At 36.1% G+C, this 25,226-nt stretch overlaps 2 protein-coding genes and 1 pseudogene across 2 annotated transcripts; 1 reads left to right on the forward strand and 2 right to left on the reverse strand.

The window, feature by feature from the left end:
- Positions 1-221: 221 nt before the first annotated feature.
- LOC143554671 (uncharacterized) lies at positions 222-761 on the reverse strand (annotated as a pseudogene).
- Positions 762-15,986: 15,225 nt separating this feature from the next.
- LOC143554664 (ras-related protein RABA3-like) lies at positions 15,987-18,924 on the reverse strand. The gene is made up of 2 exons (XM_077044371.1): positions 18,450-18,924; positions 15,987-16,542 (listed from the first exon to the last, which is right to left on the reverse strand). The coding sequence occupies exons 1-2, from the start codon at positions 18,722-18,724 to the stop codon at positions 16,092-16,094; spliced, it is 726 nt and encodes a 241-aa protein (XP_076900486.1). The 5' UTR covers positions 18,725-18,924; the 3' UTR covers positions 15,987-16,091.
- Positions 18,925-21,119: 2,195 nt separating this feature from the next.
- LOC143554672 (uncharacterized) lies at positions 21,120-21,947 on the forward strand. The gene has a single exon (XM_077044377.1). The coding sequence runs from the start codon at positions 21,120-21,122 to the stop codon at positions 21,945-21,947; it is 828 nt and encodes a 275-aa protein (XP_076900492.1).
- The last annotated feature ends 3,279 nt before the right edge of the window (positions 21,948-25,226 follow it).

Genomic DNA, 25,226 nt, shown 5'->3' on the forward strand with positions numbered 1-25,226 from the left:
GATCAGTGCATCCTTTTGAATCCCAATGTCTGGATGGATCTTCTTCTTTAACATCTTTCTCAATAACTTTAAACAAAGATAGCAGCAAGCCATATTAGGAATTTATGTAATTAGCTCTAGTACAAAAAACCTCTTTAGAAATGGTTTAAATTTTATTTAATTTAAATAGAGTATACGTAAAACACAGTTACACTAAACACGGTAGCGATTGAAAAGGAAACTCACATATTTTGTTTCATGATCGGTTGAGTTAAATAATCTTTCATAAGCTTTTTCCAGGACTTTGAGACCAAGAAACTCTTGACGGTTCATTGCTAGTATTATTGTTGTCATGGTAGGTAAATTCAATTATGTGATCATTAGATAACTCGTTATTCATCAATAAGTTAATTCCTGATTCGACATGAAACAAATCAGCAAGTGTTTTTCGCTCACCACTCTTCGTAATCTTCCTCAAACTTTCTAAAACTTCGTTATGTGGTGAAAAATCTTGTTTCTCTACATGATCAAACCTATGTTTAGAAGCTTTTTATCACCAATAGACATTCCATTTCTCCATCATAATCATGATCATTATCGTCATCATAGAACAGCACTTGATCTTGAAAAAGATCAATCCCCATTGTGCCAGTTGCAAGCAAACCTTCTCTCCAGCCATCACATTCACTGGCAAAAGCTAGGTTCTCAAGTAATGCTAATTTGTCATTTTCAATATTGTTCTTTGCATCTTTATGATGAAATTGAAGATGAACCCAGCTGAAAATATGTGATACAAAAATGCAAATATAATGCCATAAAGACACCAAGTATTATTATTGTTTTACCCATTGTATACCTTCATTTTAATTTCTTGTTTCCTGAACGAATTCTAACCTGAAAAGGCTTAAAAAGGAATATATAATGTGTTTAATGTGAGGGTGGTGGGAAACAAACACGTAAAAATGGGCACCACTAACAATAAACTGATTCAATACAAACTTGAATACAATGCGAACACAAATCTTGACGCAGCGAAAAAAACCTTCGACTACAACCAAGATCTCAAATACAGAACTCTCAATACCTCTATACAATCTAACATACTACCGATTCATAAAAAACAATGAACCTAACCTTAGATCGAATACAAAAAACTAGAGAGAAAACAAAATGTTTATGAACTGAAAAGATGAATGTGTGTGTTATGAAACCAACACTGTCTTCTATATAGACTACAACAAGTTCCACAATCCAGAATATGCATGAGACCTGGAATATTTGTTGATAAGTCACATGTCTTCTTGCCCATCTGCACCATCTTCAAGCCCATAAGCAATCTATAAACTTTAGCAGCCCACAAGAAGCATTCAGCCCAAAACTTATAACACCAACACTCATGTAACATATAAAAGAAAGCTGATTAGTAAATATATTGCATATTAAATCTAGCATATTGAATTGAAACAAATAAGAAATTACCACTTATGACATTTCAACCCCCTCCCTCCCCCCCCCCCCCCCCCCCTCAATTCAATAGCCAAACACATTAAACATATGCAGCAGCTTACACATCTTAGAATGTTGATTTATTAAGAGTTCCTTAGTGAACACATCAGCCACTTGAATTTTAGACTGTATGTTCACTGGTTTTATCCAACACTTTGCGATTTTTCTCTTAAGAAAAATAAGTCCAAGTCAAAATGTTTAGTTCTGTCAGGAAATACAAGATTAGTAGCAATGGACAAAACTGCAATACTATCACAAAACACGTTTATAGGTAGTCTTGTTTTCACTTGAAGTTCACTCAACAAATTTACAATCCACATGACTTCACACGTAGACGCGCACATGGCATGATACTCTGCTTCTGCAGAAGACCTAGACGATGTAGCTTGTTTCTTACTTCTTCAGGAAACAAAAGAGTTCCCCACAAATATGCAAAATCCAGTAACTGATTTTCTTGTCTCTAAACATGTAGCCCAATCCGAATTAGCATATACTTTCAACTCAAATATTTGAAAACGTTTCTTGTCTCTAAACACAAGTGAAAACGTTTCATAGAAATCAACACCTTCTTTTTGACTAAAACCTTTAGCCACTAATCTAGCCGTGTACATTTTAATTTCTCAGATGGATTTATATTTTATTTTATATATCCATTTTGGCAGAGGTTATGCCATTCTTTGGATTTACAAAAAGTAGAATAAACAATTGATTTTGTTTGTTTGTTTGTTGAGGGTACCAAATTCCATAGTCGACATCATTTTCTTTTTTGATATACTATATTTTTGCTTTGAACTAGGTACAAGTAGAGGTGCAAAAAAACCTGAAACCGGAATCGGACCCGAAAAAATACACGGACCTGGTTTTTTTTATACCCAGATTTTTAATACCCGAACTCGTGCCCGACTCTATCCGTAGGGTAAGGATAAGGTATGCATTTTAGTACCAAAACTCGTACCCAGAACCAGGCCCGATTTATACCCAGTAATACCCGAATACCGGAACTGGTTCTGTACCGGGAACTGGGTTTTTCCAATACCCGAACCCGGTTTTTTCAAATACTTGATATATACCCGAAATTACCCGAAAATACCCCTGAAAATTGTTACCCCTTACAAAAATCCAATCTATACCCGAAAAAAACCCCAAAGAAACCAAAAATAGGGTTTTTTCAATACCCGGAAATATGGTATTTAAATACCCGGTTTTAGAATACCCGGTTCTATACCCGACTCGAACCCGATGCATAGGGTATGGTTTTTAGAGATAATACCCATACCCGAACCCGACCCGGGTATTACCAGTATCCGATTTTCCAATATCCGGTCATACCCGAACCTGGTTCCATACCCAAACCCGGATATTTAAAAAAACCCGATTTGTGCACCTCTAGGTACAAGTTCTTTTAGTTGGGCCTATTTTGAGCTTGTTTGGGCCATTAACTTGGAGAAAAGTTTGGACCAGATTGTTTTTCTTTTAATTGTGTGTACCAAATATTTAATTACTTCTTGGACCATAAATACAAGTGCAGCTTAGTTTTTTAGAGTTGTATAGGCCAAAGTCTTGGGTAGTTTAGTACAGAAATAATTTGGGTCGAGATCTTACTTTGCTATGGACAAGATAAGAACTGTTGAATTGCGATTCTGTTTTTGAAGAACTGTTGTCAATTAGAAGAAGTGTTAAAGAAACTTAGAACTAGTGCCAACTACGTTTATCAAGTTTTATCGTTTCAATTTAAAGTTCAGTTTCTGATTTTCATTTCGTTATTCCGCTGCGGTTTAAATGGGTTGATTTTTTTAACAGAGTTCAGTGGAACAGCCATTAAGTTCAGGCTCGTACCATTGCTGTGCCTGTCTCTATTTTTTTTATCCAGGTTATCGTTTTAGTCATTGTAATGACAAAAGAAGGAAAAGTTTCGATGGTGGAAGATGCAGATTGAGGCGACACTTTGTCATAAAGACTTGGATGTAGTGTTTGAGGATAAAAAACTAGAAAAGTTGTCAAATGAAGATTGGAAGAAGTTTGACAAGAAGGCTAGGGATTGTATTACTTTGTCGATGCCGGAATATGTGGCGTTTAACATCATGAAAGAAACCACAACCGGTGGTATGATGGAGGCACTATCCAACATATATGAGAAGCCTTCGACAACGAATAGGGTCTATGTTATCCGAGAGCTAGTGACAGCAAGAATAAAAGAGGGTGGGTCAGTTATAACACATATTAATAATCTTAATTCGATTCTCTCCCTGTTAATGTCAGTAGACATTAAGTTTGATGATAAAGTTAAAGGCCTATTGTTATTATCCTCTTTGTCCGACGATTGGTCTCAAACAGTAACTGCATTTTGTTGTTCGTCTACAAAAATTACCTTTGATGGGATTCGGGACCTGATTCTGGGAGAAGATTCAAGACGCAGAAGTTCAGGTGAATCCTCAGGCAATATGTTAGTCGTAGAAGGCAGAGGTAGGAGAAGACAACAAGGCAGTGGTTGCAGTAAAAAGAGTCAGTCTAAGGCTCGTAAAGATATTGAATGCTAAAATTGTTAAGAGAAAGGACACTTCAGGAATCAGTGTCCGAATAGTAAGAAAGAGGTGAATGTTACAAAAAACGAAGCAGATGACGGGGTTAGTAGTGATGATGCTTTGGTTTGCAGTGTTGAGAGTAACATTGATGATTTGGTGATGGATCGTGGTGCATCGTTTCATGTCACTCACTGTAATGAAACGTTGAAGAATCTTAAGTTTGGGGATTTTGGAAAGGTGCAATTTACGAAAGATGATATTCTATGTCACACCCCAACCTTAGGCGGAAATGCCGGGGCGTGATCCGATTGCTCACAGCTCGAAGATACTATCATAAATATAAATGGCAATATCTAATTAATTATTTTGTTCAAATAATACACACAATTATCAGATACAACAATATACTTCAAATAAATATTTACAACCATTTAAATTCAAGTCTTGTCTTCAATATACCCTAAGGTCTTTCTAAGTGTCCATACTTCCACTTCAAGTAACCTGCATATGCGTAGAAAATGGAGTTTTGTCAACAAATATGTTGAGTGAGATGATCACCAATTTTTGACACAACAAATAGTTATATAATAAATAAATAATAAATGATAAGTGTTAAATGCACAAACCAATTTAAGTGGTAATAATCAATCAAACCTTAACAATCCAAAATCAAGTATATTCGTGTGCCAATGAATCGTTGCCAAGCGAATCGCGCATTGATTACAATGACTAAATTGTCAGTTTACCTTCGCCAAGTGAATCGGGCTTCGGTTACTAAGACGGTCATTTGATCATACTAATGAGAACCCTATACAAAAGGGGATATGTTGGACCTCTCCGAAACGCTATCAAGTAAACAATTAAACATGTAGCAATTAGCAAATAGCATTCAATTGATATTCATACAATAATTATGTTTGCGATTTTGAGTGTATATATAGAATAGAAAATATGAGTAAGTACGCATATGTCCCCAAAACGTTAGAAAACAATGTATAAAAAGAGGGGAATGATCAAACTCACCTGATCGATTAAGCCAAACTGAAATGAATATGACAAGAACGATAATCACGCTCTTCGAGAATTACCGACAAGGATCCTAGTTAGATAATATTAAAAGTGAATAACAAATGATATGAAATGTATTAATAAATTTTAGGGTTCGATATGATTTTAGTTACAATTATGTTTGGTATCTTATGGATTGAACGGTTGAGCTCTACGGATTTTTGTTATCGTTTAATTATAAAATCATTGTTTAATGTATAATCGATCGTACGATTAATTAATTTGAACAAATACGATTTAAGATATTCTATATTAATAATAAACGTTTAATTATATAATTATCATAAAATTCATACGTTGGAAAGCTTAACGAAATTCGATGGTAAAAATATAATTAATACTTTTAATATATTTAATACGTTTATTATAGTTTTTGTTTTAAAAAGACTAATATATATATATATATATATGTATATATATATATAATAATAATTATGAAAAATTTATAAAGGCGTTTTAACAACGGGAAAACATTAATAGTGGTGTCGGGTTTTAATAAAAATAATATTGGTTTATTAATAATATATATATATATATATATATATATATATCTGTGTGTGTGTGTATATACACACACACGAAACTAGCCGACACAAAACATTAACTTTGTGATGTCGGTTAGATAAAATATTGTTTATTGAGTATTTAATATTAATTATAATATATTATAAATCATTAAAACAAGTTAAAATAGTCAAAATCAAAAATACCAAAAATAAGGGGTTGGCCGGGACTCGAACCCGCATTGGACGGCCGGTCAGAAGTCTAACACACACACTCTAGCCAACTGGGCTAGGGTGTCAGTTGGTTAATGATTGTAAATGGAGATATATATATATATATATATATATATATATATATATATATATATATATATATATATATATATATATATATATATAAATTAAACAAACCCAACTTTGAAATAAGAACCCTAGATCATAAATCGATCAATCCATTACTCGTTTGACAAATTAATGTTAGGGCTATTGTGCAGCACATCATGAAGATCTCAAACATATAAATTATTACCTAGTTCGTTGATTATACATGGGTCAGTCGCGAGTAGACAGTCCCGGCAAAGATGGCGACGAACGAGGTATCTCCAGACTTCGAAAATCTAATTAGCCATAGGGGTTTAGTAGGCACCGTTCTTAGGGTCGTACAGACGTGATTAATTGAATTAGGGTTAAGCCTAGAATATATAATCGATTTTGGGTTAAGTCGGTTAATTGAATAAATTAAATTCGCGTCGTATAAGATCTTGTCTCCTAATTACTTGAGTTGTTTAGGCCGTTTATGGGAAAAGAGATCATAACCCTAATTCAATTCCAAGTTTAGATCGTTAATTGAGGTTCAAGTAAACTAAACGGGTCACGAAATTGGGTTAAGGGTCATGGGTACGGGTCTGGTAAATGGGTCATAAAGAAATGTTAAAAATTGCATTTTAGTTCCTATAGATTGAAGGTGGGAACACTAGATAGTTAAAGTTTACTTTTTGGACTAGAAACGAACATTTTCTAAAGTTAAACATATATTAAATAAATATATAAACAATTATAAATTTTATATTAATGTCTTGATAAACGTGCTTACTTTTCGTTGTTAAAATTTCCCGAATGTAAAACGGGTCGGGTTCTAGATATAAGTTGTACGTGGAAAACCCGAGTTGTTACATTCTAGAGGTTATGGGTCTGGTAGATGTTGATTTGATAACTTCATCTAGTATTTCTTGGACTTTTAAAGATGTGAGAGTTATTCTAAGTTTAAAAAATGTTTTATTTTAGTTGGTCCATTGGATGACCTGGGTTACGATGTTAAGGTTGGGAATGGGGCAGTGGAGGGTAGTCAAAAGTAATCTCATGGTTGCTAGTGGCAAGAAAATGGGAACTTTGTATATGGTCGACATATCACCAAAAGGAGTGGATCCAATTTTGGTGAAATACAAAGTCCGGTTCACAAAATCTTGTGGGTAGAAGAAGGTTCGTTTTGCAAGTAACAAACCCAGAGCCAAAGTGGAGATTCAGGATGAATGAGCTAGGAAGGTTAAATCAACTGGGGGACATAGTGATAGTGGGAGCACAGGTCATGTTTCAGTTACAGTTCCAGCTCGACAGTGGATTAAGAAAACCAATATTCCAGTTGTAAAAGTCTCACAAGTGAATTACTTGTTGAATATAAAGAGTATTTGTTCTCAGGGTATCTCAAGATCCGGTACTTCATTACAGTGGGAGCTGATAAGGATAGAGAACGACTCAGGGGCAGGTTTAGCTATGAATGACATGTTGAAGCTCTAGGGAGCTTCAATAAACATTCAGGTTAAGTGATGAGAAGGTGGTGACAACTAGAAGAAGTTTAATGCTAAGATTACGGAAGTACGATCATGAGTGCAGACGAGAGTGCTCAAGGCAAGGCCTCCGAGTGGGAGATTGTTGGGTTCATAGGCCTTGGCTAGGTTTATTAATTAAAGTCAAAAGAGGAGACGGGTGTGGGCCCAAGCCCAACCCAATTTAGAAATCTTGTTTAATAAGTTATAAACCTTGTTTAGTCTCTATATAAACCACATATGCTTGTAATCATTGTCACTCAATTAAGAATACCTAGTTATCACCCGTGGATGTAGGTCAGTTTAGACCGAATGATAGAATCTAGAGACGAGAAACAAACTAGCAGGCGATAATGATAAGATTAAAATAGTAGGCCCAATTCGAGAAGGGCAAGGTCTCCAAAATACAAACAAAGCTTGCTGATTAATAAAACATGAATATCATAGTAAAAGCATAGCCTGTTATATATATATATATATATATATATATATATATATATATATATATATATATATATATATATTAATAATGTAGATAACTGCTCTCTTAGAATTCAGAAGGCTCCTCCACTGCTCCACCCTCCAGCTTATTTGGCTTATTAAATTGGTCCTGTATATAACTGAAAACCAGATTAAATTGCTCCACATCAGCAGCTGACTTGGCACGCTGGTGTCTCCTCGAATACACCTTTAGGGCACGTGTATCATTACTTTCCTCCCGGTAAAACGCCTTGTCCTCATGGCGAAAATTAGGAAACTGTTCTGCTAGCAAATCATAAGACTCCCATGTATCTTCTTCGAGGGTTCGATGACGCCATGAGATTAGGAGTTCCAAGACTTTTTGGCCAACTTCATAAACCCAGCAATGAGTAATAACTGAATTGAGTTGTAGATCCACTTCCCAATTCTTAGTGATTGGTAAAGGAGCCATTGGTTGAGAAGAAAATGAACCGCGAGCGGGCTTAAGCATTGACACGTGAAAGATTGGGTGTACTCTAGCATAATGGGGCAATTCAAGTTCATAAGCTACTGATCCAACTGTGCGCTTTATACGGTAAGGGCCATAGAACCTAGGCGATAGCTTCTCATAGTTGCGTTTAGCTAAACTTTTTTAGCGGTAAGGTTGGATTTTTAAAAATACATAATCACCAACCTGGAATGATAGTTCACGTCTCTTAGAATTAGCTTGGTTGCGCATTCGATCTTGAGCTTTTTGAAGATTGGTTTGCAGTAACTTCAACATATCATCCCTATCAAAGAGTTGTTGCTCCAACACAGCATTCTTTGTTTCCCTAGCAACATATGAAGGAAGATGAGGAGGTTCCATGCCATAAACGACCGAAAAAGGAGTTGTGCCCGTAGATATATGGTAGCCGGTGTTATAGGAATATTCTGCCCAGGATAAGTATTTACTCCATTTTGTCGGTTTCTCATGGGCGAAACAACGTAAGTACGCCTCCAAGCAACGGTTTACGACCTCGGTTTTCCCGTCCGTTTGAGGGTGGTAGCTGGTACTCAACTTCAGCTTAGTTTGACTGAGGCGAAATAGTTCCTGCCAAAAGTTGCTCAAGAAAATTACATCTCGATCAGAAATGATTATTCTTGGGAACCCATGTAATCGTACAATCTCTTTACAAAATATAGACGCCACACCCTTGGCAGTGAAAGGGTGAGATAGTGGAATAAAGTGTCTATACTTACTTAGGCGATCAACCACAACGAGTATAGTGTCAAACCTGTCCGACTTCGGTAAACTGACTATGAAATCCATTGAAATTGTTGGGTTCTACACGGGTGTAGCCCCGGCCCGTCTCGGGTTGGGCGGTTGAAGACTTGAAGGGTTGAATGGGCTGGCCCCCCACTCAATTTTAGTGGCCCGTTTATTTTATTTCTTGTAACTTGTGGAGAAAGAAATAAACCCTACTTAGCCTCCCTATATAAACTATATTGTATCTTGTAATTTTTGAGCACCTCAATAAAAGAAGAGACCCTGTTCGTTGCCCGTGAACGTAGGTTACACACCGTGACCAAACCACGTAAATCCCGTGTTCGTGCCTTTACTGCTTTACGATTATTATTATTGTTTAGATTGCAATTGCATGTTCAACCCTACTGCCCGCCACCATATCTAATATTATTATTATATATTGTTTGTATGGTGTGTGTTTGGGAAAAGCCACTGCAGTAGAACAATTATTATATTGAAATTGTTAGTTGGTGTTTTGTGTTTGTGTGAAACTCTCTGCCGCTGTCACCATTAAATATTATATATGGAATTTGAAAGTGTGCTTTCTTACAATCTGTGATTGTGAAAAAGTCAACCCATCGCCAATCACGTAGAAACAGAAGCACGCCGCTACCAAGGGTTATTGTCGCCGACCAGCTTGTTTCAGGTTCTGATTTCGGTTTTGTTTTGGGTTATTAATTTTTGTTTACTTCTCGTTTATTCCGCTGCACGTTATTCGTTTAGAAATCAATTAGAAATACCGTTAAGTTCTTAAGGCCCGAGCCGTTGTATTGTATTGATTTCTGTAGCCCTATCCGATTCCTTTCGGGTCAGCCGCGTACACGTAATACCTAACAAGTGGTATCAGAGCCAGTGTTGGCTCTCACTCTTTGAGCTCCGGTATTATGGCTGATGAGGGTAAAACGAAAATTGAGAAGTTTGATGGACAAAACTTTGGATGGTGGAAGATGCAAATTACGGATTTGCTGATACAGAAGGATTTGGATGTGGCTTTGGAGGAACCGCCTGAGAAGATTACAGATGAGTGGAAAGCTATTGACAAGAAGGCGAAGTCAACGATTAGGCTTGCCTTGTCTATGAACGTGACGTACAACATCTTAGACGAAACCACAGCGCGTGGAATCATGGAGGCGTTGTCAAACATGTATGAGAAACCATCGTCTGCAAACAAGGTGTTCCTAATCCGGGAGTTGGTTAACACATGCATGAAAGAGGGAGGTTCTGTTACCGAACACATATACACCTTCAATTCTCACCTGAGACGTTTATCATCGGTGAAGTTCAAGATTGATAATGAATTGCAAGCCTGCCTACTTTTATCTTCATTACCTGACAGTTGGTCAGGAACAATCACTGCAGCCACCAGTTCAGTTGGATCGGATCCTTTGACTTTTAACAAAGTTCGTGACTTGATTTTGAATGAAGATTCTAGAAGGAGGAATAATGGAGAATCATCAAGCACTTTGCTAAGTGCTGAAGGTAGAGGGCGGAGCAAGAACAGAGGAGGCAACAGGGGTAGATCAAAATCCAGAAAAAGAAGCAAGTCTAGGCCAAGAAAAGATATTACTTGCTGGAATTGCCAGGAGAATGGGCATTTCAGAAGTCAGTGCACTAACCCTCCAGCACCTCAACAGAATAAAGAAGTAAATGCTGCTACAAAAGAAGTTTCAGATGATGAAGCCCTAGTCTGCTGTGTTGAGAACACAGTTGAGTCTTGGATCATGGACTCCGGTGCGTCTTTCCATGCTACGTTTAGCACAAAGAGCCTGAAGAATATCAGAAAAGGAAACTTTGGCAAAGTTCGTTTGGCGAATGATGAGGCTCTAGATATCACCGGGATGGGGGATATCGACTTAAAGACTTCTTTAGGAACTACATGGACTTTGAAAGATGTCAGAATAATTCCTAGGTTAAGGAAGATGTTAATTTCTATTGGGCAGCTTGACGATCAAGGTTATGGTGTTACTTTCGGAGGAGGGCAATGGAAGGTCATAAAGGGTAACTTGGTAATCGCTCGTGGGAAGAAAAAAGGTACGTTGTACATGGCAGAAATCTCAGCGGGAGAGGTAAATTCAGTGGCTAGTGGACCGAGTCCATCATGTTTGTGGCATCAACGACTAGGTCACATGAGTGAGAAGGGTTTGAAGATACTGGCAGAGAAAGGTAAATTCCCTAATTTGAAAAAGGTGGAACTTGATACAGGGTTCTGTGAACCGTGTGTGCTTGGCAAGAAGAAACGGGTCACCTTTGTAAAATCAGCAAAAACACTTAAAGCAAAGAAGCTTGAGCTTGTTCATACTGATGTGTATGGACCAACACCAGTATCATCATTAGGAGGCTCCAACTACTACGTCACTTTCATTGACGATGCTACACGGAAGCTATGGATCTGTTTTCTCAAAAACAAGTTCGAGGTATTTGATGTTTTCAAGAAATGGAAGGCAGCCGTGGAGATGGAAACGAATCTGAAAGTGAAGCGTTTAAAGTCTGACAATGGCGGGGAGTACATCAACAAGGAATTCGTTAATTACTGTGCTGAGAGGGGTATAAAGATGATTAATACCGTTCCTGGTACGCCACAGTAGAATGGAGTAGCCGAAAGAATTAATAGGACACTGAATGAAAGAGCTAAGGCAATGAGGTTAAATGCAGGGCTTCCAAAGACCTTCTGGGCAGATGCAGTCAACACTGCTGCATGTCTTATAAATAGAGGACCGTCAGTTCCTCTTGGATTTAGAATTCCAGAGGAAGTATGGGGTGGAAAAAAGGTTACATTCAAACATCTAAAAGTGTTCGGTTGTGATGCTTACATTGGGATAAAAGACACCGAGAGGGACAAGCTTGACCCTAAGGCGAAGAAGTGTACTTTTATAGGCTATGGTGACGCGAAGATGGGCTATAGGCTTTGGGATCCAGAGGTTAGAAAAGTATGCAGGGCTCGTGATCCGGTGTTTAATGAAGCAGGACTTTACAAAGATAGAAAGTCATTCACACAAGAAGTTGATAAAGAACATGTAGAGTTTGAAAATACAACTGAGAAGGCTGATAGTCAAAGTTCAGAAACATCAGAAGAGGTTGAGGAAGAAAATGCAGATGAATTTGAGGATTTCTCTGACAGTGGGAGTTCAGAGTCTAATACTAAACAGTCTCCACTGGAACAAGAAATGGTTACACCTCAGTTAGAGGTTAGGAGGTATTCCAGAACCATTAGACCTCCTAAGAGGTATTCCCCTTCTGTTAATTACCTTCTACTGACGGAGAACGGTGAACCACAGTGTTATTCTGAAATAATGAGTTTGAAAGACTCGTCTCAGTGGGAGCGAGCTATGAGAGAAGAGATGGATTCACTGAACAAGAACAAGACTTGGGTTCTTACACAGCTTCCTGCCGGGAAGAAAGCTCTTCAGAATCGATGGGTATTCAGGATCAAGGATGAAAGTGATGATACAAAGAGATACAAAGCACGATTGGTAGTGAAAGGGTTCCAACAAAAGCATGGGGTTGATTATAATGAGATATTTTCTCCTGTGGTAAAAATGACTACAATCAGACTGGTGCTTAGTATTGTGGCTGCAGAAAACTTACATCTGGAGCAGCTGGATGTGAAGACAGCTTTTCTGCATGGTGATCTTGAGGAGGATATCTACATGGCACAGCTAGAGGGGTTTCAAACAGTTGGTAAAGAAAACATGGTGTGCAAGTTAAAGAAGAGTCTTTATGGATTGAAGTAGGCGCCCAGGCAGTGGTATATCAAGTTTGATGACTTTATGGGCATGAATGGATATAAAAGATGTGAGATGGACCACTGCTGCTATCTTAAGAATTTCGATAGTTCTTATATCATTCTACTGCTGTATGTAGATGATATGCTGATTGCCGGTTCAGACATGTCGGAGATTAATAAGTTGAAGCGACAAATGTCTGAAGAATTTGAAATGAAAGATTTAGGTCCAGCCAAGCAAATTCTTGGCATGAGCATCACCAGAAACAAGAAGGACAGTTCTCTAACTTTATCTCAGGAGAAATACATTTGGAAAATTTTAGAGAAGTTCAACATGAGCGATGAGAAAACCACTACTCGAAGTACACCTATGGGTAGTCATATTAAACTTTCTAAGGATCAGTCTCCTAGTACTGATGGAGAAAAGGCAGAGATGGCAAAGATTCCTTATGCATCTGCAGTGGGTAGTCTTATGTATGCAATGGTGTGCACGAGACCTGATATTGCTCACGCAGTGGGAGTTATTAGCAGGTTCATGTCAAATCCAGGGAAAGCACATTGGGAAGCAGTGAAGTGGCTGCTTAGGTACCTAAAGGGAACTTCAAAGATGGCCTTATGTTTTAAAGGCAAAGACGCAATTCTTAAAGGGTTTTCAGATGCTGACTTAGGTGGGTGCAAAGAGACTTATAAGAGTACTACGGGATATGTGTTCACTATGGGGGACACTGCAATCTGTTGGAAATCTAGACTGCAGAAGAGTGTGGCACTCTCAACCACAGAAGCTGAGTATATGGTAGCTGCTGAAGCGAGTAAGGAGCTTGTTTGGTTGGGGACTTTCTTAGAGGAGTTAGGCAGGGAACAAACAGATTAACCGTTGTACTGTGATAATGAAAATGCTGTGAAATTAGCCTAGAATCCTGTGTATCATGGTAAAACAAAGCACATTCATATGCGTTATCATTTCATTCGGGGTCTAGTCAGTGATGGGACTATTCGATTGAACAACATTAGGGGAGACAGGAATCCGGCGGATATGTTTACCAAGGTTGTGACATTGGACAAACTGAAGCTCTGTGTAGCTTCAGTTGGTCTCCAGGAATAGTGTTGAGGAGTTGGCGACGAACAGGTGAAAGACATGGTATATATTGAAGACTAAAGATTACTGGTACAGGTTGGTTTACATGTAGAGCAAGTGAAGACGTTCCGAGGCTCCAAGTGGGAGATTGTTGGGTTCTATACGGGTGTAGCCCCGGCCCGTCTCGGGTTGGGCGGTTTTAGACTTGAAGGGTTGAATGGGCTGGCCCCCCACTCAATTTTAGTGGCCCGTTTATTTTATTTCTTGTAACTTGTGGAGAAAGAAATAAACCCTACTTAGCCTCCCTATATAAACTATATTGTATCTTGTAATTTTTGAGCACCTCAATAAAAGAAGAGACCCTGTTCGTTGCCCGTGGACGTAGGTTACACACCGTGACCGAACCACGTAAATCCCGTGTTCGTGCCTTTACTGCTTTACGATTATTATTATTGTTTAGATTGAAATTGCATGTTCAACCCCACTCCCCGCCACCATATCTATTATTATTATTATATATTGTTTGTATGGTGTGTGTTTGGGAAAAGCCACTGCAGTAAAACAATTATTATATTGAAATTGTTAGTTGGTGTTTTGTGTTTGTGTGAAACTCTCTGCCGCCGTCACCATTAAATATTATATATGGAATTTGAAAGTGTGCTTTCTTACAATCTGTGATTGTGAAAAAGTTAACCCATCGCCAATCACGTAGAAACAGAAGCACGCCGCTACCGAGGGTTATTGTCGCCGACCAGCTTGTTTCAGGTTCTGATTTCGGTTTTGTTTTGGGTTATTAATTTCTGTTTACTTCTTGTTTATTCCGCTGCACGTTATTCGTTTTAGAAATCAATTAGAAATACCGTTAAGTTCTTAAGGCCCGAGCCGTTGTATTGTATTGATTTCTGTAGCCCTATCCGATTTCTTTCGGGTCAGCCGCGTACACGTAATACCTAACAGAAATGTCCTCCCAAACCTGCTTTGGAATTGGTAAAGGTTGAAGCAGTCTAGCGGGAACTAATGTCTCGTACTTTTGTTGCTGACAAACTAGACATTGTTGTACAAAAACTCGAACTTCTTGCTTCATTTTGGGCCAAAAATACATTGCAGTTGCAGATATGCGTTTAAATGTTTTCAAATATCCACCATGACCGGCCATTGGTGTGGAATGGGCTTCATGCAAAAGTTTATTCTTAAGGTCCAAAACATCAGGAATTACCACTCGATTTTTTAATTACAATAACTGACCCACAATAGAATAACCCGAACATGAAGATGGGTCAGCCTCCAGCTGCTTCAAGATATCACTTGTATATGGGTCAATTTTGAGACCTTCTTGAATTTATTTTATATCAGGACAAAATGGCACCACAAGAGTAAGGAAATCACCCGAATGGGGTCGTCGAGACAAGGCATCCGCTCCTCGAATTTTCCTTTCCAGCTTTGTGACTGATTGAGAAATCATAAGGCATGAGTTTGGGCAAAAGATGTTATTCAGTTGTGGTAATTCTTTTTCCAGCAAAAACTTCAGGTATAATGATTGGTGCGAATAAAAAATGGTGACCCACCAAGTAATGGTTCCATTTTTGTACCGCAAACACCAATGCCAGTAACTCGTGATCATAAGCAGATTTTAGTCGGTTAGTAGGTGAGAAACCTTGCTAAAATAGTAAAAGCATAGCCTGCTATATATATATTAATAATGTAGATGTAGATAACGGCTCTCTTAGAATTCAAAAGGCTCCTCCACTGCTCCACCTTCCAGCTTCTTTGGCTTATTAAATGGGTCCTGGATGTAACTGAAAACCAGATTAAATTGCTCCACATCAGCAGCTCACTTGGCACGCTGGTGTCTCCTCGAATAAACCTTTAGGGGACGTGTATCACCGAAGCACGTTAAATCCTCGTTTTCGTTACTGCTTTCGTGTTTGTGTTCGGTTTCATGTGTGCGTTAATCCTAACAAGATTTGATTTACGAAAAACACACACACATGAATGTGCGTAGATGACTATTGTAAATGGTAATTAATGGCCAGTGCAATGAATTAAACGTGCATCAGAATGTATCTCCCTTGCAATTAGTTTACATTTCACACAACAAATGATTTGAACACTTAACTTAGGTGAAACAAATTCAAACCAAAACCGATTCAAGTACACGAGCAAGATGACATCTTTTTCATCTCACTTATCTCCGTATCCTGACAATTGACATCAATTTTCAAACCCTTAAGTGTCACTGAGACGCCATTCGATATCGTCACATCTTGATCCAAAGTCTTCTTAGAGACCACTGAATAAACTTCCTCTAGTAACTTACTAAAAGCAGTTTCCACATTGTCACCGGTGAGAGCGGATGTCTCAAAGAAATATAAGTTTTGATTCTCCGCAAACTCCATGGCGTCTTCAGATGGAACGGCTCGCTTGTCCTCAAGATCCGCTTTGTTACCGATCAAAGCGATGACAATTGAGTTATCAGCGTGGGCCCGAAGTTCTTCGACCCATCCTGCAACGTGATCAAATGACTGTCTTTTGGTTATATCGTACACTACAACTGCGCCCAACGCTCCTCTATAGTATGCACTTGTTACTGCACGAAATCTGTTACAACAACTTGATTTGTTAATTATTGGTAAGAACATTAAAATATTAAGATATGATTGCTGATTAAAGATAAAAGAAATAATTGAAAATAAATAATATTTAAAGAAAGTAAGGTTGTATAATTAGAATGTAATCTTGATGGGGCCTATAACCAGGATGGCATGAAAGGCACATGCACATGTAAATGACAACTACATTGCAGGATCCTTCGTTGTCTAATAATGTTTATGATACTCCATATATAGCTATAATTCAACTTAAAGTTATATAAAAATAAAAATCCAACTATATATATGTTTAGATATGTTACGTATGTATAAATTTCAATGATTATTTCCAACTCCCTTTTGTCTTTTTTCACCGATGTCACCTCTAATTTATTTTTGGTATTTACATATTATATCACCTGCTCAAACCAAAACTGGATGATGATCACCCAAAAATATATATTATCTTATGGATAAATTTATAATTTATAAGTAATTATACATTGACGGTCGACTTGAAAACGTACACAATCGCATTGAATTAGAGTCCTCTAGCACTGATACTTTATATTATAAAATAAAATAATATTCCTACAAATAAAAATAATATAGGGAACTAAAAGTTTAAATAATCATTAATGTGCACAAAGCTTTTAATTTGTATATTCTTCCGGTTTAAGTATATTAAAAAAATAATTTATAAATAGATAGAATAAATAAAAAAAAGTGATAAATTATTTCGTAATGTTAAAAATAATATATGACTTTATTTATTTTAGACTTCATTAAATATGAAATGACGGATTGTAAAATGTTAGATGAATTGCTTAATTATATATTTCGTTAATATATTTAGTTATAAAAAATAATATTTATATAAAAAAGTTACTTTTAGTTACATTTTAACCTATAAAATAAAATCTTCAAAATGATATCTATGCAAACAAACAAACGGCTAGAAAAAAAATTCTATTAATATGAATAATGAAATATCAAATATTATTAAATATTTAAACAAAATACTATATTAATAATATTAAAAAAATTATATTTATATAAGAAATAAACAAAATGCCAAAATTTATACATATATGTGCATAATTTGGTTGCCTTAAAAAGTTTTTGTTATTTAAGCGGCAAGTCAAAGAAAAATGATTGAGGTTGACATGTGTTGCCTCATCAATTAATTTTTTTTGTTAAGACAGACCGTTGTTCTTTAGTAAAGTTATGCTAGATTTAGATGTGCGTGCACCAATTCGTCAAGCAGAAGACTTGTACTAGTTAGATAAATCTTTGCCGTATAAAACAGAAAAAAAAAGACACAAATGTGATTTATATATTTTGTAAAACCCTTTGATAGTTAACATTAATTGAAGGGAACAAAATAACAAATAATTTTTTTGTAAAACCCTTTTAAACCCTTCTACAACTCAACGTGCCTAAATTAGAACAAATAATGTATTTAAATGAAAATTATTGGCATTGTATATTAATATATCATGATAATTCATCATCTAATATAGAGTAAGCATTTGAACTTTGAAGTGAAGATCATGAACATTAAAAAAAAAAAAAAGCAGCACATGCTTTTCTCATAAAATTTTGAAGATATGCTTCGAATGAGATCTCTTTTCATTGTATATCTTGAAATATCGTCCAACTTGGCCTACCGGTAAAGATTATCGAATTTTAAAACATATAATAAATCACAAAAATCTCAAATTAAAATTAATATGAAAATTGTAAAAATGCAACTTAAATAAAGTCTGAAAATTGTAAAATAACTAACATTATATAATCCTAATTCCTAAATAACTTTAGCAACAAATTTCCGACCAATTAGGCCCTGATAAGCTCATTTATCTTATGCTAAACAATATTGTGTTTCCTGTAAACAGATAAAGAGTAGGGTTTTACCTTTCTTGACCGGCAGTGTCCCAGATCTGAGCCTTCACGACTTTCGACTTAATAGTCATAGTCCTCATTTGAAACTCAACTCCAATAGTTGATTTCGAATCAAAACAAAACTCGTTCCTCGTGAATCTTGACAGCACTTGCGTCTTCCCCACCGCTGAATCACCAATCACCACTACCTTAAACACATAATCTACCTTCTCATGATCACCATTATTCCTTACCACCGTCTTCCTCCCGTTCTCTATCAAACCACCACCATTCATCTCTGCATTCATTACTATCAGAAGAAATAATATTTGGGTGTGTTTTGTTTTTGTTGTTGGTGCTAAAATTAATATAATATGGATAAGTGTTTTAGGTGTGTGTTCTTTTAGGAAAGAAGGTGGAAGTGTGGAACACTTTGTTGTGTTTATATTCTTATATCCCTAATTCAGGCGAAATGCCCGCCAATACAAATTCACTAAACTACCCTTTACGATTTTATTATTATAATGATATTATTTATTATTGAAAGTTAGGTTAAAGGGTTCCCATGACAATTGACAACCAAATTCGATAGGATTTTAATCATTTATTTATGAATAAATAACTAAGTAGCTAAACAAAGGGATGGCTCCACAAATTACGTGTTTGATGATTTGATTCTATGACACATGCCAAAAATAATATGTCACATAAAGGGTTTTGTGCTAAAAGGTTATCTTTTTTCTATTTTTAGGGTTCTATGAAAATAATTATTTTGTCTAGAAATTAAGGCACTTTTTTATGATTTTTTATTGCTATAAAAAGATGTTGAGCTTGAAGAACCCAAATTAGACACGGTCTAAATTTCATCCTTTTCAGGATAATAGCATATCTAAGTTGTGAAAAATATCAAGTTATAAAATTTAGGAAAAATTCCTAAAATAACCTATTTTATAGAGAAGATTCCCAAAATAGTCCTTTTATTCTCAAATAATTTAAGATTTGGACTGGCAAGAAGCATTGGGAAAAGATAAAAATAATGAGGGAGCAGTCCAAATTTTGAAGGAAAGTAAGGTAGGATACGGGATTTGGGAAAATAATTAAGGTAAAATCCAAATTATTTTATAATCTTGGAGCAAAAGTCCAAATTTTTCCAAAACTTTTTCTTTCAAAAAACCGTCTTGAGAGATCGTTTTTTTTGTTTCCTACCTTTCCCGTCCATATTTTCAAATCCTTGAAAAAATATATTTTTTACAATTATACCCCTGAACCACCACCACCACCTTGAACCACCACCATCACCGACACCGTCGGCCCCACGCCATCACCACCACCGTCACTACCAACATAGTGAGATATATTATTAATACCCACACCATAGTGATACATAATCTTAACACCCACATCAAGATCTTCAAAACCCATTTCAAGAATTGGGTATTTTGCAGAAATCTAAGAATTCAAGATTATTATTATTAATAATATTATGGGTCAAGAAGGAGCTCAGAAGAGAGGCTCTGCCACTCAACCAACCTCCACCACCGTCAACGGCGGCGACCGGAGCAACCGGTCACTCCTCCACGGCGGCAACCGCTAGATCCATAAAACCCTAAACAACATCAAGATCACAATCCTTTGTGGGCTTGTCACAATTCTTGTCCTACGTGGCACTATGGCTGCTGATTTGAAGTCATACATACAAATCCTTCACAGCTGGCGGTGGCTGTGTGGTGGCCGGCGGCTATGGTGGTAGTGACGGTGGTGGTGATGGGGTGGGGCCGACGGCATTGGTGATGGTGGTGGTTAAGGGGTATAATTGTAAAAAATATATTTTTCCAAGAATTTGAAAATATGAACGGGAAATGTATGAAACATAAAAAAACAGTCTCTCAAGACGGTTTTTGAAAGAAAAAGTTTTGGAAAAATTTGGACTTTTGCTCCAAGATTACAAAATAATTTGGATTTACCTTCATTATTTTATCAAATCCTGTCTCCTACCTTACTTTCCTTCAAAATTTGGACAGCTCTCTCATTATTTTTATCTTTTTTAATGCGTCTTCCGGTCCAAATCTTAAATTATTTTAAGAAAAAAAGGGCTATTTTTGAAATCTTTTCTCTAAAATGGGCTATTTTAAGAATTTCTCTAAAATTTATTGTGAGTTGTTATAAATCTGAATATCAGAAACATCATTTTCCCAGTTAAAATGTATTGTATGTTAACCAATAGTCGGGGCTAATTGTGTAGTATTTTATTTTTATGTTTTGAAACATGAGTCATGTTTATGATGAAGATTAATCCGATTATTCTTCATATCCATATAATTCAAATAAATGACAAAAACATTACATAAACACCTATTACAAGTACTTGTAAAAAGATGAAATCAAATATATTAAATAATGCAAGTATATGTTATTTTGATGTAAAAAATAGGAGGCAAACTACAAACATTTCATAATAATAACACGTATTAATATAGCTAAAGTTGTGAATATGAGGATTATTATTTCAAATTTGAGGTGGGCGGGTTATGGAAAAGAATTATTATTTTTATTCATACTCAAACTAAAGATCGGGAAGTATTGCCGACCAGGAAAGGAAATTCTGGAGTTTGGATTAATATAGCTAAGGTTGTGAATAATTTGGTTTTTGGGGGGAGCAAGATAGTGGACCTTATAAAAGGTAGGATAGGAGATGGACAGTGTATGAATTTTTGGAGTGATAATTGGGTGGGATCTACAAGTTTAAAAGAGGCTTGCCCTCATTTGTTTAAGCTTGAAAAAAACAAAAGGTGTAAAGCAAAGGACCGGTTTTGGAGGAACGGAGGCAGTTTAGGGTGGGCTTGGGATTGGCATAGGAATCCTAGTTCTGCTCAAGAAATGGAAGAGTGGGTGAAGATTTTTAAATTGATGAATGCTGCAAGTTGGAAGGAAGGTACGGACTCATGGGAATGGTTGGGAGATAAAGATAGAGAGTTTTCGGTGAGCTCGGTTAAGAAGATGTTAATAAAAAATAAAGATGTTAGAAATAATTATGTCATGAGGTGGTGCAAATGGGTACCGGCAAAATGTAATATTCATGTTTGGAGGGTCGAGATGAATAGAATTCCTACGAGGGGCGCGCTTGAAAGAAGGAATTTATCGATTCCTTCTATTGAATGCGCTTTATGTGAGGTGGGGAGGGAATCGGCCGATCATATAACCACAGGTTGTTTCGTCTCGACTATTGTGTGGGATCATATTAGTCGATGGTGCAAGATAGCTCCCATATACGGCTTTTCGGTTAGAGATATGTTAGAATTTCACAAGATCATCAAGCTTGGTGAGATAGAGAAAGAGGTGTTTCACAGGATTATTATTATCGGTTGTTGGAGAATTTGGAAAGCGAGAAACGAAAAGGTTTTTGAAGGCAAGGAGGTGAAAGTAGAGGAGATAATTGGAGATATTAAAGTGCTTGGATTTTTATGGTTCAATAAAAGATCAAAGTATAGGTCGGTAGATTGGTTAAAATGGTATAAATTTGATTTCATGTAGTTTTGTTCTTGTTTGTGGCTCTACTCTTCGGGATGTGGAGGGTGTGTTGGTGTTGTTGTTTGTTTCCTTTGTTGGTGTTGGTTCGGTTATAAATATTCACAGTTTAAAAAATAATAATAATAATAATAATAATAACACGTATTAATTTACTTAATTAATTATATATTTCAGTGACAATAATAGAAGTGTATAATGAACATGAGAAGGTCAATCAGGAAAAGTAGGTGATTAGTATCGAGTGATGCTATCTACCACTTAACAGCGATGCATATTATGATGATTGTTTATATGATTAGCTTATGTGCGACTAAAATTATCTCAAAATACAATAAACAATAACTATTTTAGTTTATTAAATCATAGAACTATGAAGTCTAAGATAGGTATAAACATTAACTACAATTATTATTAGCAAAAATTCCCAAAATAGGTATTTATGATAACAAATTTCAAGTTTTAGGTATAATTTTAAAAAATTTCAAAAATAGGTATTATAAACTAGTTATGACGAGTAGATTATTTTAATACACGAGTAGTTTGCAGAGCCAATTAAAACACGTCACGTGGCCATAAACTAACCGTGACGAGTACGTTCACTAGCCACCTAGTTGTCACGACTAAAGAAGTTGCATGTCTCGTAATCAACACCCACGAGTACTTTATAAATGGTTTAGTCGTGACGAGTAAATTACAACTTTCCGATACACGAGTAGTTTACTAAACTAACCATAACGAGTTGTTTTGTTTACCAAATTCATCGAACCGGTTAGTTTTACTAGAAACTAAGTTGTTGTTTGTTTTTTAAGACAAAAACTGTCTTCAATCTGATTTCATATCTGCAACTGAAGATGTGGTCTGAATGTCTGTAATCTGAAAATATAATACTGTTTGTTTTATAAACTACATATCATCTGCATAAGCTGAAAATTAGTTACCTATCATACATATCATAGTAGATAGAATTTATTTAACGTCTGTAGACTGCTAAAATAATTAGTGGTGGTGTACGAACTGTGGCAGTGGGTGGTGGTGGACGATTGTGGTAGGCGGTGGTGATGTACGGTGGGTGGTGGTGATGGACAGTTGTGGTGGGTGGTGGACGGTGGTAGTGGTGGTGTACGGTGATGGTGGGTGGTGATGGACGATTGTGGTGGGTGGTGGACGGTGGTAGGGGTAGTGGACGGTAGCAGTGGTGGTCGACGGTGGTGTTGGTGGTGATGGACGGTGGTGGTGGGTGGTGGACGGTTGTCACACCCCAACCTAAAACGGAAATGCCGGGGCATGATCCGATTGCTCACAGCTCGAAGATACTATCATAATGTAGAAGTGACAATATCTAATTAATTATTTTATTTCAAATATACACACAATAACCAAATACAACAAACAAATTAAATATATGAATGTAAACTCAAATAATGATTTTCTTGGTTATATCCTAAGGTCTCCTCTACGTGTCCAACTTCAATTTTCAATACAAACAACCTGCATATGCGTAGAAAGTAGAGTTTGTCAACAACACATGTTGAGTGAGATAATCACCAATTTTGATACAAAAAATAATATATATATATATATATATATATATATATATATATATATATATATATATATATATATGATAGATAATTGATTAATGATAAATGCGCAAGCCAACCATGTGATAGTAGTCAATCAAATCATAACAAAACATGTATATAACCAAATCACAACCAAAGCCTTAATAGTGTGCCAATGAATCGTTGCCAAGCGAATCGGGCATTGATTTCAATGACTGAGATTGTCGGTTTACCTTCGCCAAGCGAATCGGGCTTCGGTTACTAAGACGGTCGTATGATCATACTAATGAGAATCCAAGACTTGATAGAATAACAACACACTTAAACAAATAGCAATTAGCAAATAGCATTTTATTGATACAACACACAATGATCATGTTTGCGATTGTTTGAGATATATATATGATAGAAAATATGAATTAGTATGCATATGTCCCTAAAACGTTTGAAAACAGTATATAAAAAGGGGAATGATCAAACTCACCTGATCGAATAAGCCAAACGGGAATGAATACGACAAGAAAGTGAAATTCTCGTTCTTTGAAAATTACCGACAAGGATCCTAATTAAATAATATAATATTATGAATGAATTATAAATGAGGTAACTGTAACACCCCGGCTAAAACGAAATACGCCCGGGTGTGACGTACAGATCACTCATAAGCTCGTAACGCTATTAAAGCGACAATAATTATATTTAATTTATTTCAATACATCACAAATACACAATCAAATATTAATACAATAAACTTTGAATTTTCGTCTCTTGTAACCTAATGGTCCAACTATTCTATTCTTCGATCCTTAAACTTCAACCTGCAGCACGTTGAAAATAATATATTTTGTCAACAATAATGTTGGTGAGAATTCATATAGTTTTTGCATATATATAATACGAAAAGTCTAAAATTCACAAGTCAAGATGTATTGCCTAAATCATAAAGCAAAGAAAAATAAATACATGATATTCCCGTTCGCTTGATAAAGTCAAATCTACTAAGGAACCCCCGTTCGCCACGCTACTTGGAGTATAGAATAATGATACCGCCATTTAAAAATGGACGGCGCAGGTACGCCCCGTCGGACCCTCCCGCTATGAGTATGTGTATGAATCTCCACCAATAAAACAATAAACAACTAGCACATAACCACATAGTTTGCAAGCAATATGATTCAAAACATATACATATAAGACACGCATGTGAATTTCGGTTTGCAACATGACACAATGAAATCAAAGTTTGGAATGTGCTACACCTTAAAACGTTAAAAGATGAAAAATGGGGTTATGAAAACTCACCTTTGTAATTGAAGCGAAAGTCCTACGAATAAACGAGAGCGTCAAGGAGTCCAAAGCAAACAAATGTGTGTTAAAGAATCCGAAACGAACGATCCACACGAACTATAAATAAATAGATAAATACGAAATTTAACGACCAATCTATCGGGATTATTATGTCTAATTTTAGTGGGAAGATTATTATTTTAAAGCATGGATTAATTTAAAATTATTATTTTCTTAAGCTTAACGGAATTTTAATGGTTTACATTATTTTGATATTATAACTTTAACATCCATATGAAAGTTATGAAAATTTCTAGATACAGTTTTAAATAGGGAGTTTACCTTGAATAATTATAACTATGCTTTTTAATTGAAGTTAACCGGAAAAAAATTAATGAGTTAAAGGTTGACTGATTAAGATTAACGAACTAAG

Source organism: Bidens hawaiensis, unplaced genomic scaffold (assembly GCF_021521415.1).
Source record: "Bidens hawaiensis isolate Kalapana, Puna unplaced genomic scaffold, B.hawaiensis_p1.1 tig00017785_1, whole genome shotgun sequence".
Taxonomy (NCBI): domain Eukaryota; kingdom Viridiplantae; phylum Streptophyta; class Magnoliopsida; order Asterales; family Asteraceae; genus Bidens; species Bidens hawaiensis.

Bases quoted from the DNA above. Each gene is read 5' to 3' on its own strand.
- LOC143554664 (XM_077044371.1), bottom strand. From the start codon at position 18,724: ATGAATGCAGAGATGAATGGTGGTGGTTTGATAGAGAACGGGAGGAAG. The intron at 16,543-18,449 runs GTAAAACCCTAC...TTGTTGTAACAG, and splicing joins GACACTGCCGGTCAAGAAAG to ATTTCGTGCAGTAACAAGTG.
- LOC143554672 (XM_077044377.1), top strand. From the start codon at position 21,120: ATGAATTTTTGGAGTGATAATTGGGTGGGATCTACAAGTTTAAAAGAG.